Here is a 17,080-nt window from a genome sequence, read left to right on the forward strand (position 1 = left end):
GGACTAAGTGAATAATAATATCTTGTGATACTTGTTATTCTACTGGGCTAACTGAATAATGATACCTCGTGATTATTTATTATCCCATAGGGCGAGTCGAATACCAACGACAGCTATCTAATGGCTTAAGTCCTCATTCTAGCAGAATGAACGTCACTGCTCTAGGCGGTAATTAGTGAACGTGATGCTCCAATAGGCAAGGCAATGTTGTTGCCATTCAGATCTAAATAGAAATCTAACCAGATCATTCTTTACACGTCCTCAAAAGCCAAATCTTCATCCTCGCTATCGCCATTATCTGCAGGCTCTTCGACCTTGACCTTCTTAGCTGGACGCTCTTCTGGACCCGAGGCCGGTGTGTTAGCTGCGCTGGTATCGCCACTGGATGTTGGCCGTTTCTGGCTGGAAGGAGCAGTGGTATTGCCAGCGGGGATATCCTCAAACTCGTCCTCTTCTTCGTCCTCTTCGTCCTCATCTTCGTCGTCTTCTGCCGCTTTCCGGGCTTCCGCCTGTTCCTTCGCAAGCTGCTTGAACATGTCATCAATCGCGGCATCCTCCTTCTCCTCGGCAGTGCCGAGCTGGGGCTTCTTGTCCCCGTCCTCATCCTTCTTGAACGAGGTCGACGCGTCTGCGGAATAGGATGCGCCGGTGACAGTACTAGTAGTGTGCCACTCCGGCAGGGCATTTTGTTTCGCAATCTTCTCCTTCTTGACCCTCTCGGCTTCCTTGGTGGCGTCATCAGGCCCGTCCGAGGCTGTAATGTTGATAGCGATGCTGGTCGGTCCTGTGTTTGCCATACCCTTGACAGCTGTGGGCTTGAGACTCGAGTCTACGGCAACCGACGCTGCTACTTGGTTGGTGGCATCTCGTTCGACGGGACGTGCCGAGGCATAGGCTTTCTCGAAGTTCATCTCGGGGACTAGAACGCTGTCCAGTTCAGGCAGAAGGTCGGTTATGAACTTCAATTGGTTGTTGAGCCGTGTTGACTGTTCATGACCGCCTGATTGCCGCTCCGGATCCTGCTGGAGCAAGCTGCCGCAAGTATGGCACATGAAGCCTTCGGGTCCCATCTTATCCAAGACCTCCATGGCCGTCCAGTCAGATCCGCAGTAGGAACAGAAGTATTCCTTCTTCTCGGAAGCCGGCACCGCGTTACCCTGTACAGCCTTGTCCAACGTGTAAACCCTCCATTTTATAGCGTCGATGGCCTTGCGATAGTCGATGTAGTAGTAGGTTCGGTTCGAGGGGCGTTGCTGGCCCTCCCGGAGCTCAGCTCTGACGTGGACTTCGATGAACCGATCTTCGCGTAGCTTGCCGCAGATCTTGTGGAGATCTTTGGTGTTCTGTGCCATGAGATATGAGAGATCATCGTCGCGGAGGGCCGAGTGGGTGATCAGAGCATCGATGATGACAATATGCCTTGGATCAAACTGTGTAGTGTCGTAAAAGGCGCGCGCAACCGACCGCACTAGGGTTTGTGCTTTATCCATGGTGTGCGGATGTTGTGTGTAGGTATGGGAGCAGGCAGTTCGCAATTCGCAATGAGCTCTTATTTTTTCCGCTCAAGCGATGGGCAAGCTTTCTCCGGTCGTCTCGCTCACAAAGGAATAATCAGGTTGGTTAATCGGACAATGCGGCCAGTCAGATCCATACAATCCGACATGTTGGTTTACGCTCGTGTACTGAAACAATAACCATTTGCCAAATTCTTCAAGCTGGGTTAACGTGGTGACATACTAACATCTAATGAACATACGGATAGATAGAAACGTTACAAAATATTGAATGTTGATCTTGCTGGAACCGCGTATCTGGCGTCCAGCCATTAATTGGTTATGCGAGTATTTTCAGATGTCTATATTGTACTTCGTAGGTAGGTCCACCTGCAGCGGAATGAAAGTTCCCCGGTCTTTCGAAATTCCGCCTCCGATATTGATGGGTGTACCTACCTACTACATTCCACGCTGGATATAACGACGCGCCGAGAGTTATTTAATATTATATTATTTTTAGCGGTTAAAAGGATAGCCAGTCTAGAAGATGTGAGTTTTTTATTAGCCTAGCAATTTGTTCTATAGTTAGGTGATGCCGATCCACTGAATGCATCTACCAGATGATTTCCTTACCTTATTAGGTAAGCAATCGAAGGTGCGGAAATCATGCCGTCATGCTGTGGTCGGCACCTTCTTCTATACTCTCAAGTACTTTGACGCAGGCCGCTATTCGAGGTACGATACAGCGAAGTGTTTTGCTTACCTATGATGCCAGATACAGTGGGCAATGGCGACATCGATGCTTCTTCTATTTTAGTACACACATTTATCTGTCCTGCTTGTGACTCGTGAACCTGGCAACATCGCGTTGTGTTCATTAAGTCCATCCTTCAAACAAGAAATCTTCTAAAGACCTGGAAAAGGAAAACGGGCCTACAGACGATTGGCAGACTGGAGTAATTTGTGAGCTGCATTAGTTGCGGATCCGCCGTTGTTACCATCATCTCCACCCGGCCGTGGTTGCATCGCCGTGTATGACGGTCTCCGGGCTTCTCCAGCATGCAAATTGCTCCTGGCGCATCAAGCCGGCTCTGCTCGCGGCTCAAGTTCCAGGATGTCCCAACTGAATTTCCCCCCAATCTACCTACTGGCGACCAATATCGATCCGGACCACTTACCTGATTTACAAAGCCAGATACCCTCGTTAACCTATGACATCAATGAAGCAGAGGTAGTCCTGGGCAAGATTTCGAAGAAACAGAGAGCCCTTTTCGAGCTGAGACGACTGAAAGTCGTGACAGAAGAAGTTGCTGGCGACGACACGAATCATCCGCCCCCGGCCAAGCGCCGCAGGCTTTCTAACGACGCCCTGCCCGAGGATGGCTCGGGAACTGCCTCAGACGAAGAGGACCATTCTAGGAAAGGGGTGGTGCAGGTTGTGAAATTATCCTGGTTCACTGATTCGGTTTCTCAAGGAAAAGTCTTGCCTTTGGATGGTTACCTAGTTTATCGAGGCCTCAAGCAGTCAGGCCAGCACGGTAAAACAGTGCCTTCAAACTCCTCGAATACCCCCACGCTCACCAAAGATGACACCGGGGAGACTCCGGCGGTGGCGATGAAGCATAAGTTACCACACGGCTACAGCCTGGGCTCGCATCATCCTAGGACAGCGGTGCCTCTGAAGCGACCGGCGCTTGTCCAGGAGACAACTTCAGAGCATGACATAGACGAACATCTACCACCGATCCCAGACTTCTTACACACAACATATTCCTGCCAGAGGCCGACACTTCCCAATCCCCCTAATGGCGCATTTATCGAGCAACTCAAGGAGATCAGAACTACCAGAGCTTTGTTGGGGGACAAAATAGGGGTCCGAGCTTACTCAACATGTATCGCTGCAGTGGTGGCATATCCGCATTTACTGTCGAACCGAAGAGGTACGGCGGATACAATCCACTTTTAGGGAACATGTTGCACTGACATGTTGTCTTTGTAGAGGTCGATCATCTTCCAGGCTGTGGCCCAAAGATAGCGAGCCTCTTTCATGAATGGAAGACCAACGGCTGCCTTGAGGAGGTTGAGAATGCGAAGTCGGATGCTCATCTCAGCGTGCTGAGACTGTTCTACGAAATCTGGGGTGTTGGCGAGACCACAGCCCGGGAGTTCTACAATAGGGGCTGGCGAGATCTGGACGACATCGTGGAGTACGGCTGGGGCCAGCTCAGCCGAGTCCAGCAAATTGGAGTCAAGTACTATGACGAGTTTCTGCTCAAGATACCCGCGCCGAAGTGAAGTCTATTGCGGACATCATTTTAGAACATGCCAATAGACTTCACAAAGGCTATGAGATGGTGCTTGTCGGAGGTTACAGAAGAGGAAAGTCCCAAAGTGGCGACGTGGATGTTGTCATCAGCCACAGAGACGCGGCTGCTACTCTGGTCTTCATCGACAAAATTGTCAACGCCCTTGCGCAGTCCGGGCACATTACTCATATCCTAACGATCAGCACTAGAAATTCTGAGCGCGGACAGGAGCCGCTGCCGTGGAAAGGCGAGGGGCGACAGGCAGGTTCCGGCTTCGACACGCTGGACAAAGCAATGGTGGTATGGCAAGAACCGGAATGGGACCGCTCGGCGGCTGCGAAGAATCCCAATCCGCACCGGCGTGTGGACATCATCGTCGCTCCATGGAAGACGGTTGGCTGTGCGGTTCTGGGCTGGACGAGCGGCACGACCTTCCAGAGAGACCTTCGGCGATATTGTAAGACGGAGAAACGCCTGAAGTTTGATTCAAGCGGCGTGCGCAGCCGGACTGACGGCTCTTGGGTGGATATGGAGAGCGGTCCCGACGGCGCACCAGCCCCTGATATGATCACGGCGGAGCAGAGAGTGTTCAAAGGCCTTGGTCTAGAGTGGCGGCTACCCGAAGAGAGGAATACGGGGTGATGATACATAGTTCGTTAAGAGAAGATGGACTCGGAGCTTGTGGCCACATGCAGCAATGGTGGTATTGCATACTTTCAACTGAAGTAAGAGTTGAGCTACTGATAATGATGCACTGCCACGACTCTTCGCCAGTGCTAACGAAACTGTTTACTCAATCCTAATAAAGCTTACAGTTGCTTGGTAATCAAAGCCGAATTCCCAAACCTGCGCTTTGGTTCTATGGTCCCGGCTCTAGCGAATACGGTTTAGGGGTTTCTCGGAGACTACTTTACCTACTGTACCTACCTAGTAGAGCGGCAGATCGGCCTCGGAGCATGCATTAGGCCGCGTCCAAGATCATCTCGGCGCTGAGCACTCTCACTCAGTAGGCAAGGTAATTAGTAATTAGTGGTTCGCATGCCAGAGGAACTGAAACAGTGCTGGCAGTTCGTTCCTAGCTACATGATCGATAGGCTAAGTGTTGTGAAGATGATGCCGCCGGGTAGTTGGCATCTCCGAGGTCCCCACAATAAAAACACAATGCCCTATTGACCGTCTAGCCGTCTGGATGCACCGCTGAACCCTCCCAGTGAACCGATGGAGATAGAACCTGACGGATGGCTTCTACTTAGTGTCAAAATGCATCAATAGCAGGAAAAGGGAAAAAACGCTGTGGATATATATGAAGTTGACATCCCATCGTCCTCCTTTCCGTCCACTGTCCTCATCTCGCACAAGTCAACTTTATACACCAACCAGTCTTTCTCTTAACAAATTCATTTGACGTCTGTCAAGTTACACAAGATGCCTTTGATTCTGCAAAGTTCCCAACGAATACGGGTAAGTTTTCTCATGTTCTCCCTTCTTCCGTTCTAGTCCCCAATGGCGTCGTCTCTCCCCGGCTCTTGCTCCATGCGGGTACCCGTTGCAAACCAACAAAAAACAGCCTCAGAACCAACCACCAACGACTTCTCCCAATTGCCGGAACTTACCTAACCCCTAACCCGTGTGTGACGAAACCCTGTTGGCTAACCTACAAGGGGTGCCCAACCCCGCCCCCCGACCCAACAGCTACGTCCTCGTTGCCGCCTCGAGCTCCCTCCTTGTCAACGTCCTGCACTTCTTCCTGAGCGCCAAGGCCCGCAAGGCGAGCGGCCTCAAGTACCCGATCCCGTACGCGACCGAGGAGCAGGCCGCCAAGGACCCCAAGGCCTACGCCTTCAACTGCGCGCAGCGCGCGCACGGCAACTTCGTCGAGAACCAGACTCCCTTCCTCGGCGCCCTGCTCATCTCGGGCCTGCACTACCCCACCGCCGCCGCCGCCCTCGGCGGCGTCTGGGTCGCCGCCCGCGCCGCCTACGCCGTCGGCTACGCCAAGCGCGGGCCCCAGGGCCGCCTCGGCGGCTTCCTCGTCGCGGCGCTGAGCGACCTCGCCCTCAAGGGCATGGCGCTGTGGACCAGCGTGCAGTTCGCCATGGGGGCGTCGGCCTGAGCGACCATGATTCAAGTGGCTTCGTGGGTGATCCGAGAATTTGTTCACGATAGCTACAAGACTCTGCATGTAGTAATCAAACATATACCGCAATTCAAGATCTCGTTTTTTAAAACAAAGCTAGACGAGCCCTTACATATAGCATTACGCTTCTGTCACATTGCGCTCCTATTTCGTGAGGTAGAGTTGAGGAAAAGCCTGGTATAGGCAATGCATAACGCTACTTTGCAACTGTTGATTAATGACAATAAGCCCAACTCCGTTCGCCTTCGAGCAATGACACCGCTAGGATAAAACCCAACCCTCGTCATGCGTAGTCCATTTGACCAACCAGTCAGCTATAATGCCTATGCCATCAACGAAGCCTTTTACGGTGCTGATAGATTCATAGGTAATTCAATATTTCGATACCAGTATAAAGACACCCATTAAACGGGTTCCTATAATTCCAAGACGCGTTGATCATCGTCAGTCTGCATCCATTCGTGTCCGTTGTTTCCGAGTAGGTAGTCTCCGAAGTATTTCAGCGCTTGAAACATCTCCTGGCCAGTAGGGACTATGTGGCTAGGCGGGAGAAGAAAGCCATACGTCCCCGTGTCTCTCAACTTGATCTGGTAGCTGTAGCGTGCCTTCATATCGTGAAAGAAGTAATCCAGCGCTGAGCCTCCCAAGAGCTCGACTCGACGTTTCGAAGCTATATCATCGTCTGATGTGGCGCCAGGTTGGGCTGCTACCGAACCCTCGCACGCAGAGTCGACAGTGTAGACGTCGCCGCTGGATATTCTCATGTACTTTGCTATATTCATGGCGACTTCCATCATGTTCTCCAAATTGGGCACCCTGGCAGAGCAGGAATATGCATAAGGCCAGAGGATTTGCTGCGAATAAGAATGCAGATCGAAGTAAGCGACGAAGTTGACGTTATTGTTCTGCATTTCGTTCTTCGCCCACTGTGCTAGCTGTGCAGCTTCGACCGCATGAAAGGGGCCTTCGCCTCCGTACGTAATGGAGCAAGGCTCGGTCTGGCTCTCGGCAGGGCCCCACTGGTATCCAAAGGCGTGGTCCAGGTCAACCCCAGGACAATACGGCATCGTTGTTTCTTGTCTCGTTTTGCGCCAAAGACGATCCCCAGTCCAGCTATACTCGTACCCATCCGGGTTCACAACGGGAATGAAAACGATGTCATATTCGCCGAGGATCTTGCTGACGAGTTCGTTCTCCCCATATGACGTTATGAAGGACCAAGCGAGGTAGTTGACAGTACTAATAGAGATCCATTCTCTTGCGTGTAGTCCTCCGGTAATAAGGATCGTTTTCCGAGTACTCGAGTCAGCATTGCTTCCTTTAGGACCAAGCCCAACCCGTAGGCCCGGTATGTCGCGCCCTTCAGCAGTTTTGCCTATACTGAACTTCTCGACCAAGTCTCCTTGAAACATGGAATGCAGTAGCGAGAGCCACGTATCGATGGTTTCAAATGGCTGGTAATTCCTAAAAAAGAGGCTCTCAGGTTGATGACTCTTTGGCTTCTTTGACTGGGTCGTTTCAGTCGCTTCTGGGGTGGCGCTGCTTTTCCTCAGGGCCGATCCAACATATTTATTGCCTTTGGACTTTAGACGTGGGCGGGTACGTAGCAGCGATAGCACTGGCTAGGTCATCGATCAAGACATTGTAGGCAGATTGTAATGACTCCGGTAGAGTGCTCAGGAAAGGGCGAATTCCCTCTCTGGAGACCCTCATGTCAGTAAAGTTGGAGCCAGAATCCCATACATCAATATTCATCTTTCTTGCGGCCCGGCTCAATGCTGTTCTGTCGTCGGGCGTGCTGAGACTAAAGCGCAGCACGGCATGGTCTCTGTACATATCGGGATTCTTCGGCGTATGGTTATCCCGCCGAGAGTCTCGGGTTGATTTGAAGGGCCAGAAATCCAATCCCCATATATGAGTGAAGGCCGGCCTTGCTGGGCTTTTCGAGTCATGATTGTGAGGACCATCTAGAATGGCCGCGATGGCCGACTCTCGTAGCCATTGTGGTGTTGGTACACCGGGTATAGGCGTATTCTGCGGGTATGACAGAGATGTGGTGACGAGCAAAGATATGACCGGAAAGGTATCAAGGAAATACAGCCGCATTGTCACTCGGAGTATCGGGGTGGCTGAAAGGATACCCAGTAACTAGTGACGACAAGGCGCCGTTGAAGGACTGATAGTAGCTAACTTATGTTGTGAGTTTCGTACAGAACCAGACAGGCGTGAAGACCTATAGACGGATTGAGTACAGCAAGAATTGAATATGTGCAGTAGTTTGCGGCAATGAAAGACTTCAATGGGAATGTATTAAGAGAAAATCTTCCCACACCCCGAGCAGCAGACGTCGGCGTCGTTCAGACAAGATAAGATCAATGCGGGCAATAAATGGAAGATGCCTTCCCTTGCCTCGCCAATCTACTAAGCCTACTTTGGGTAAAGTGGAAAAGTGTCGCATCCAGGTTTGATTTCGGTTCGCAGGCTTGTCTCGTCTCGTCTCGCACACTAAAATGGCGGGGTAGCTGCCATTAGCTGAATAACAGATGGGGGTAAGGTGAACAAGACAACCTTATTCCTTCCTGATCATGAGATCGACATGGACTTGGTTTCACCATGCAAACCAAAGGGTCAGTCAGGGCAGTTCACCCAAGTTCAGTGTAGCAGTCATGTTGCGGAAACGGTCTTACTCGCTATGCCAACCTAGTGAGTACCTACGTGCAGTGTTAGAGGGCGTGACATGAAAGGGGGCATAGCGACTGCTTCACTATTGCGGCTATACCAAGAGCTTATTTATACTTATATTTACCTTAGGTAGTTAGCAGCAAGGAGTTTCATCCTCCCCTACCAGAGAAAGCTCGCTAGGTGACTGGATGTGACGTGAGTGGTGTGAAGCTAACTCGATTTGAATTGAATTCTCATGCCGACCAGAATATACGATCCGCCCCACCATCACTTATGGAAGCAATCCAGTCTATCGGGTCAGAAACTTGACGTACTGTTTCTGGGGACGATACTGCATCAAGTGGTTCAAGGAGCGGGGTGGTGATGCCTTGAGCTGTACCTCATTGATAGCTGGAGGAACGAAGGTATCGACTAACCCATATAGGATAAACCATCGCCAAAGTCTACCGACGGGCTCCTGGTTAGTACGCATGCACTATTAACCCCGCCCAGTATCGAGGGAACATCAGCATCCAAGTCTAACCTGACCATCATAATAAAGTAATTGCTAATACGATAGTAGTTGGGATAAACATCGAGTCAAGCTGGACCCTCAGAGGCAGACTGTAGAACATACCACCAAGACTTGAGCCGGCACAGGCAATCATCTGTATGTTATGTATACATATGGTTTTCTACTATTACTTCTTAAGATATCTGTCTCGTCAGTATCAACACAGCTAACACAACCCCCAACATCCCCTCACGCAATGGCGGTCATGGCAGACTAACAGGATTAGAAGCCGTCACTACATTGCACAATGGCCGCTTCTTCCACATCAGATGCCCCCACGTTAGCCTCTGGGCAGTCGGTGTCATGCTGTAGACTGGACCTGGTCGGTCGTGTTGCCGTCATCACCGGCGCTTCCCGTGGAATTGGTCTGGCAAATGCCTTGCATCTTGCTGTGCGAGGTTGTTCCATTCTCGGCACATGTACGAACGAGGCCAGCCTCGAGTTGATATCATCAGTTCTTGACAGCGAGGTCACCCAATCATACAAGGGCACTGCGCGTCAGAGACCAATTCAGCTCAGGATTAAGGGTCTGATTGCCGACTTATTCTCCCTAGGATGTTCGGCGTTAATCGCCAACCAACTAGAAGAGGAGTCCTTTAATGGCCGAGTCGGTATTTTGATCAATAGTGCTTCCGATCCAATGTCTGTCAGTAAACCCGGAAAAGTGGTGTCGACCATATTACTGACCTGGCCTTCGCTTCCAGGGGACCATCGGCGAGATGAACGTCCAGGAAGTCCAGCATAGTCTTCTGGGAAACATACAGACACCCGTCATGATTGTGGACGAGTTGGCTCGACGTCGCTTTTTCCAGCTCAACAGCCGTATCATCTATATCTCCTCAATCCGATCGAAACAGCCATGGAGCAGACAGGTCAGTATATCCAATAGAACCCACTCCGAATCCGGAACAGTCTTAGTGAGGCCCATTCACATGTGCTAGTTGAGAATTTGATGTGAACCGATTTGTTTGATGAGATCCATAGCTTATGTACGCAGCGGGAAAGTCGGCAGGAGAGTCATTGTGTCGCACTTGGGCTCAAGCTTTTGGCGGCAAAGAGGAAAAGATATGTTGCCAACATACCACCTGAGACTATATATCTCTTCTCATCAGTACATCAGTACCAATTCATGGCAGGAATAATTGCCAATGCTGTGCTCGTCGGCTGAACACAGACAGAGGCCGTCATGAACTGTGGTCCCGAAATGGTGGCTGAGTCTCAGAAGTAAGTTTTCCCAGGCCAGTCCGTTCCCCGGTTTAGCCAGCCAGAGGATGTCGCCGATGTGGTTGAACTCCTCTGCAGCGCCGAAGCCAAGTGGATCACCGGCAGTGTGATTAGCGCCAGCGGTGGTGGCATCAAAATCGGATGAATTGAAGTGACAAATCAATGTGCGGTGCCGGAAAGCACATCGGGTGAGGCCCAATTGGCCGGGATGCGTCGCGGCATCGGATGCCAAGTTGTGACACCAAAACATGGAATGTAGCGTGCTGAATCGTGAGCTGCAAGATTCACCAAGCTATCAGCTAAAAAGAAAAACAGGTCCAACAAAACCAGATTGCCTACGCTGGGTACTGATGATGATTTTTGCCGTTAGACGCGTAATACACCCCGGAAGCTCGGGTTGGTTACTATGTACAGGAAAGTTTTATATATAGATACGGTCTCACTACATATATTTGCCTTTTTTGGCATACAGCACTCAATAGCTTGCTCTCCTGATCACGGTTCGAAGCTATACCGGAATATACTACCTACCAATATCGATAATATAGGAAAACTTAGCTTTCCAGTTCTTGGGAGCCAAATGCCCATACACAGAGAGGTGATGGATAGGGGGCTTCTACGGCGCATACAACTCTTATTACATGGCCGATTGTGATTAGGAACGGGTTGAATGTATGGGTCCCTGAGAAACAAGTATCCATCGCCGTGAGCGTACCTAAGCTCAAAACACAAACGCTTTGTGGGGTTGATGCTGATTTTGGCGTGGCAGAACAGGGGGACCGGGAAATAATCAATGATATCCAATTACGCGTATACTGCATGTAGAAACAAAAAGGAGCCGCAAACCAACCCGCTGGCCCCGACGGACAGGCCCATACGCAACCTTGGACTTGCACATATATGTACGATGCAACAGGAATAAATAGCGAGAGGAAAGTCGCGTCATCGACTCGAGCTCTGTGTGGGTGTGGGTATGTCTGATTGCTGGGCGTACATAAGAAACCTACCGACCACATAGGTCATCAGGCCAATGATAAAAGAAAGGTTGGCAATGAAATTGATGCAGTCTCCAGCCTTGGATTTAAAAGAGGAAGGTATCGCTAAGATGGCACGTGTCGGTAGGCATCTGGGAGGCACTAATCGAGATGAGGAACTAGCCTAGGTACCTAGCCTAGCTCCTTTTCCAATGTACCTGCTTGCCTGGCTCTGCTCATATTAATACAAGGAAAGGTACCTGGGTGCTCTAGGGGGGTAGGGGATTGATAGTTGGACAACTGGCGGTGCTGGGCTGGGCTGATGTGAGAGAGCGAGAGAGAGGGAGTGGGAGAGGGAGAGAGTGCAGATGCCCATCCACCTCTCCAGACTGTGGACTGTCGACTTGAGATGGATACATGCTGGCACTGGTATTCGTACGTGCAAATGAATGGTTAAAATGAGTTTCCCACCGGAACAATTCGTGATTCTGTAATCAGCCACTGCAAAGCTGCTACCTCCCACTCCCACCTGATGAAACATCGGAAGTGAGACTCATTCACCAGATCCAGCCACTGCTAGAACGGTGCCTGGTCTACCTTCTAGGCCAATACATGTTAAACTAAAGCCGTCAAGGCCAGCGTCTACAACGCGACAGTAAAACCTTACTACCACCACCAACCATCCCACATCGACCTTGCGGCAGTCCTTCCAAATCCCATAAGGTTATCCGACTGCACTGCAACGCCCGTGTATCCCCATATTCGGACCCCCGGCATCTTGAGTCTTGAGGCGAGTGATTGTGGGCAAAGACAATGGGCTTCCCTGATTATTTCAGGAACCTGACGTAACCGCCTATCGGCACCAACAGCTCTGCCCTAGCCTTAGACATCCCAATTCGCTGCCGTCGTTACCGTCGCCGTTGTCGCCGCCGCCACCGTCCCTCGCCCACGCTCCTCGCCGTTCACTCGTTTATTCTACCAACACCAGTATAGTGGTCCATGTCGAGAACCTAATCACTTTAGGTATCTCACCCCCGAGCGAGCTTTACCATGCCGTTCCTCCGGCGCCGCGGCGTCATGGCCAGCGAAACGGACATGCGACGACACACCATCATCGACCCAGGGACTGGCTCAGGATCAGGCTCAGTCTCAGGCGCTGCTACCCTCCCATCCAGGCAATCCATTGCCCCGCGAAAGTCCCTTGCCGAGTCGCTTCTTCGACCCGGCTCTTCCAAGTTCAATGGTCGGCCGTCGCTGGAAGCAACAAGTGAAGAACGCGATCCATCGGGTAACGGTGAAGGCTCTTCCACCGAAACAAATGCGTTGTCTGCAGACATGTCGGCCTCGACCGGCCGCCCCAGTGTAGACGACCCTTTCAGCCGACCAGAATCGCCTCCTATACAAGAGGAAACACCCAAACACCGTCGCTTCTCCATGTTGAGGTTCCGCAATGCTTCGGACTCTCAGTTGTCGACAAGGCTTAAGCAACAACAGCAGCAGCAGGCTGAAAGGCCACCCCCTATGCCACGACGTAGGTCATTCTTTCCTGTCTTCACGACCTAGCCCCTCTGCCACGCGGACTTGCCTCTTCGCTACCGATTTGTTTACATTCGGAAGCGCCTTCCACCTGCTGCCGATCAAAATTGCTTGCTGACACCCCAGATCTGCGCTAGCTCCAGCTATTATCACAACAGCGCCAACGATCGTCGAGGCCGATGCGAACCAGAAGAAGCCCCGCCTCAAGATACCAATGCGTATGCGACGATCCGGTGAAATTCCTCGGACATCGCAATCGCAACCGGATCCCAAGCTAAACACGAAATTGAAGAAGGACAGGAGGAAAAGTACTGCTGGAGGTAGCGACCTAGGCCCGTCATCGACTAGGCCTTCAAACGACAATGCGCCCGGGAAACAGACGGTGACTTTTCAAGAACCACAGCAGCGGCCAACGACATCTCGAACGTTATCGCAAACAGAACCGCCTGCTTACGGCGATGAAAATGGTTCGGCATTGGCTCTACCTGTCAATCGACTCTCGGAATCGGAGAGATCAGAAGGCAGTGCCAGTGACCATGGTGTGTATGGCAGTACGACGACAACGACGACAACTCAGACTACATCAACTACCACGTTCTTCCGCCTCCCACGTCGCAAGCAGAAGCAGCCCGAACCCATGTTTCCCATGGGTCATCTGCCACAGAAAGGCAAGACACCAGCTTTGCAAGCAACGGCCTCTAGCTCCTCTTTAGCTCCGCGTGATTCTACCAGCGCCGACGCCCCTCGCCCATCGACCGGCGGCCGGAGTAGGACAGCTACACCCGTTGCTTCGCCCTCGCAGAGCACCACATTCTTGGGCAAGCCGTCAGCATCTCCGGCAACTGCCCTGTTTCGACCAGGATCTCGGAATTCAGGACAATCATCTCCCACGCGTACTCATCTTACCCTCCGGGGTCGGTCCTCCACCATGAGCTCCCTAGGAAGAGCGTCAGTCGAAGACCGCCAGTTTTCCGGCACAGCCCGCACGTCATCTTCGACAGGTCGCAAAAGCTTTGGAGACTTGTTAGGACTCAGTCGGCTACGGCAGAATTCAGACAACCCACGTCACGGTGCTCTTACTCCTGCGACGCCAGGATCTAGCGCTTCCAAGAATAATTCGCTTCAGCTCACAAGAGAGAAGGAACCGGTAGTTCTGCCTGAACGTCGTGAAGACGACACACCCGCTAAATACTTAAACCGCCTCGAGGAGGTTCTCAGCCGCGGCACCATTGCAGCTGCCTTATCCAAAGGGACTGATCCTTTCCTAGCTGCGGTTCTGCGGAGTTATATGCGTACCTTCGGCTTCTTTGAAGAGCCAATGGATATAGCGATACGAAAACTCTTGATGGAAGCCGAGCTACCCAAGGAGACGCAACAGATCGACAGGTTCCTTCAGGCTTTCGCGAATCGCTACCACGAGTGCAATCCTGGGATCTACTCCACCCCTGATCAGGCATACTTCATAGCCTTCTCACTGCTCATCCTTCATACGGATGTTTTCAACAAGAACAACAAGTACAAAATGCAGAAACCAGACTACTTGAAGAATACTCGTGGGGAGGGTATTTTCGATGACGTTTTGGAATGTTTCTACGATAATATTACGTACACCCCTTTCATCCATGTTGAGGATGATTTTGATGTCAACGGGGAACGCCTCGGTCACAAACTCAGCAAGAAGAAGACGGCGGTGTTTCCAAACGGTACACCAGAATCGCTTAAGCGGTCGAAAGATCCTATCGATCCCTACACCATAATCCTGGACGGAAAGCTAGATTCATTACGGCCCCGCTCAAGGATCAAATCCCACTTGAGGAGCATTTCAGCTATTTGGGAACTGCAAAGACCCTGAATGTGAAAGAGCTCCAAAAGACGTTCTTCCGGACGGGTGTGCTCCAGATTGTCTCGGCTAGATCAAGGCCCGACGCTTTCATGACGGAGAAGACTCTATCCAACCCGCAGGAGGCCCATCCTGGTATTGTAGATATCAAAATCACAAAGGTCGGTATATTATGGAGGAAAGATCAGAAGAAAAAAGAAGGCGCGGTCGCCGTGGCAAGAATGGGGTGCAATCCTTACAGGCGCCCAGCTTTATTTCTTTCGCAACACTGCTTGGATTAAAAATCTCATGCATCAGTACGAGACTCATCTCAAGTCTGGCCACGACGGGAGCCCTCTCACATTCAACCCGCCTCTCGAGCAATTTAAGCCCGATGCCTTGATGTCAACTGACGGAGCTGTGGCACTGTGGGACATGTCCTACAAGAAACACAAGAATTCATTTGTGTATGTGAGGCACGGGGGCTTTGAGGAAATCCTACTGGCTCAAAGCGAGGATGATAGGAATGACTGGCTGGCAAAATTGAATTATGCAGCTGCGTTTAGGACGTCGGGTGTGCGTATGCGCGGGCTCATTGGCGGCAACTATGAGGGTCAAGGCCGGCGTGCTATCCGGAGGCTCGAAAGCAGTGAGGTAACCCAGGTTATCCAAACCCCTACTGGTGAAGTCAGCATCAACCGCAGCCGGATCGATCAAAAGATGGCTCAAGACATTTTAGTTGCTCGGCGGGAAGTAATGGAACAGCGAATCGCCGAGGCAGAGGAGAAACTCCAGGCAGCAGAAAAGCATCTGGATAGTCAGCTACAAAATGCTCGCCATCTGTTAATTCTGGCGCCGATACAAGAAAAGACCCGGGACCAGGTCCGGGGTGGCGCGGCTAAGATAATAGCCAAGCTAAAGTGGTCTCGTACCGAGATCTGGAGGCTAAAGTGCCATCGCGACATTCTCCAACTTGACCTCCAGGGAAGACAAGGATGTCAATGGCGACCTCAGCGAGTTTATGGTGGAATCGACCACACCGGCAGAACAACCAGCCCTTTCCCATAAGAAGTCTAGAGCCAGCTCCAAGTTCAGTCAGCAGCAAAGCCCTCAACTTCCGGGCCCCCCTCAGATTCCTGTTCAGGCAAACAACTCGATCGAGCCAGAATCCCCTATCACCGAAATTTTCCAAACACCGCCAACCAGCTCCTCGGGCCTACCGATGCCGCAACTACAACAACCCCATGATGGTGTGACCCTAAGCCCGGAACGCCCGGGCATGAGGAAGTCTTCCATATCGAGTGCAACTTCATCCCACCTTGCGGTTGGGTCCTCGGCAACTCGCATCCAATCTCACCTTTCAGCAGATAGGGAGAGAAGGAAGTACGAAGAGCACCCAGAAGAAGATGAAGGCGAACGGCACGTACTTGAACAGGCCGGTCTACTTGAGATAGAGCCTTCACATACACCAGACCATCGCCCTACTTCATCTCTTATGGCATCCGATGACACACCTGAGCGACCCAAAAGAAGCAGCGGAGCTGTCGCTGACAAGGATAAGCTCGAGCGCAGCAAGATTCGTCGTAGTCTGCAGCGTACCCTCAGGGAGGGTGCAGGCCATCTTTCACACCATCGAGGGCGGAAGGGGAAAGATTCGGCATCCAGCGGAGGCCTGGCAGATGACACCACTCGTGATGATATCCTGGCAAGAGCTGGAAGTTTCACGGTGCATGGCAAGAAGGCGTCAGTCATCGAGTTTGGTTCAAGTCTCCAGGACATGACATCAGAGGACCGCATACGCCAGCGTAAGCAATCTGTCATTGACGATCCGATCTTGTCACCAGCCAGCGTCGACGATGACTTTCATTCAATCATAGAGGTAGAAGGGCCAGTTCACGGCGCAAAGGAGCGCCGATCATCGGCGGCTAGTGCCAGCACGGCCACTGCCCGCTCGTTCCGCGAGCTACACCGCAAGTACTCTACGCATCGTGGCCTGACTGTCCCCTCAGACGACGATAGTGATGCGGCCCTTAGCTTTTCGGAAGGCCGCCGTAGCCCGCTGCCCCCTGTCGAGGACGGATCGGCAGACGAGGAGGAGGAGGATGAAGAAAAAGAAAGAGAGGCGGAGAAGGCGGGCCTCGGACTCGACATGAATCTGCCGAGGCAGGCCCAGTTCTATACGCCGGAACCGCCTAGCTCGCCGGTGGACGAAACGGACGAGGAAAAGCAAGGAGGCACGAGCGACAAGAACGGTGCTGCTGAGCGACTTCCTAGTCCGCCCATACAGGCGGTCCGAGCTTAAGAAAATAATGACGAAGCTGAAGACTTTAGTCTTGCCAATGCTTTCGCTCAGCAG

The 17,080-nt window shown here is 51.8% G+C and overlaps 5 protein-coding genes across 5 annotated transcripts; 3 read left to right on the plus strand and 2 right to left on the minus strand.

Moving 5' to 3' along the window:
• Window positions 1-251: 251 nt before the first annotated feature.
• Window positions 252-1,490, minus strand: PG994_009094 (transcription initiation factor TFIIE subunit alpha; the record flags this gene model as incomplete). The annotated part of the gene is made up of 1 exon (XM_066860503.1): window positions 252-1,490. The coding sequence occupies one exon, from the start codon at window positions 1,488-1,490 to the stop codon at window positions 252-254; it is 1,239 nt and encodes a 412-aa protein (XP_066714092.1).
• Window positions 1,491-2,607: 1,117 nt separating this feature from the next.
• PG994_009095 (uncharacterized protein) lies at window positions 2,608-5,912 on the plus strand (the record flags this gene model as incomplete). Its single annotated transcript, XM_066860504.1, has 6 exons — window positions 2,608-3,433; window positions 3,493-3,757; window positions 3,826-4,437; window positions 4,981-5,051; window positions 5,216-5,260; window positions 5,461-5,912. The coding sequence occupies 6 exons, from the start codon at window positions 2,608-2,610 to the stop codon at window positions 5,910-5,912; spliced, it is 2,271 nt and encodes a 756-aa protein (XP_066714093.1).
• Window positions 5,913-6,352: 440 nt separating this feature from the next.
• Window positions 6,353-8,042, minus strand: PG994_009096 (uncharacterized protein; the record flags this gene model as incomplete). The annotated part of the gene is made up of 2 exons (XM_066860505.1): window positions 6,353-7,444; window positions 7,521-8,042. The coding sequence occupies 2 exons, from the start codon at window positions 8,040-8,042 to the stop codon at window positions 6,353-6,355; spliced, it is 1,614 nt and encodes a 537-aa protein (XP_066714094.1).
• Window positions 8,043-9,418: 1,376 nt separating this feature from the next.
• On the plus strand, window positions 9,419-10,260 carry PG994_009097 (3-oxoacyl-reductase; the record flags this gene model as incomplete). Its single annotated transcript, XM_066860506.1, has 3 exons — window positions 9,419-9,817; window positions 9,876-10,088; window positions 10,156-10,260. 3 exons carry the CDS (start codon window positions 9,419-9,421, stop codon window positions 10,258-10,260), a joined length of 717 nt encoding a protein of 238 aa, XP_066714095.1.
• Window positions 10,261-12,419: 2,159 nt separating this feature from the next.
• Window positions 12,420-17,026, plus strand: PG994_009098 (uncharacterized protein; the record flags this gene model as incomplete). Its single annotated transcript, XM_066860507.1, has 5 exons — window positions 12,420-12,904; window positions 13,032-14,630; window positions 14,681-14,906; window positions 15,043-15,647; window positions 15,709-17,026. The coding sequence occupies 5 exons, from the start codon at window positions 12,420-12,422 to the stop codon at window positions 17,024-17,026; spliced, it is 4,233 nt and encodes a 1,410-aa protein (XP_066714096.1).
• Window positions 17,027-17,080: the final 54 nt, after the last annotated feature.

This window comes from Apiospora phragmitis, assembly GCF_038363925.1.
Source record: "Apiospora phragmitis strain CBS 135458 chromosome Unknown utg000008l:1.0-3514335.0:1.0-3519231.0, whole genome shotgun sequence".
Lineage (NCBI taxonomy): Eukaryota > Fungi > Ascomycota > Sordariomycetes > Amphisphaeriales > Apiosporaceae > Apiospora > Apiospora phragmitis.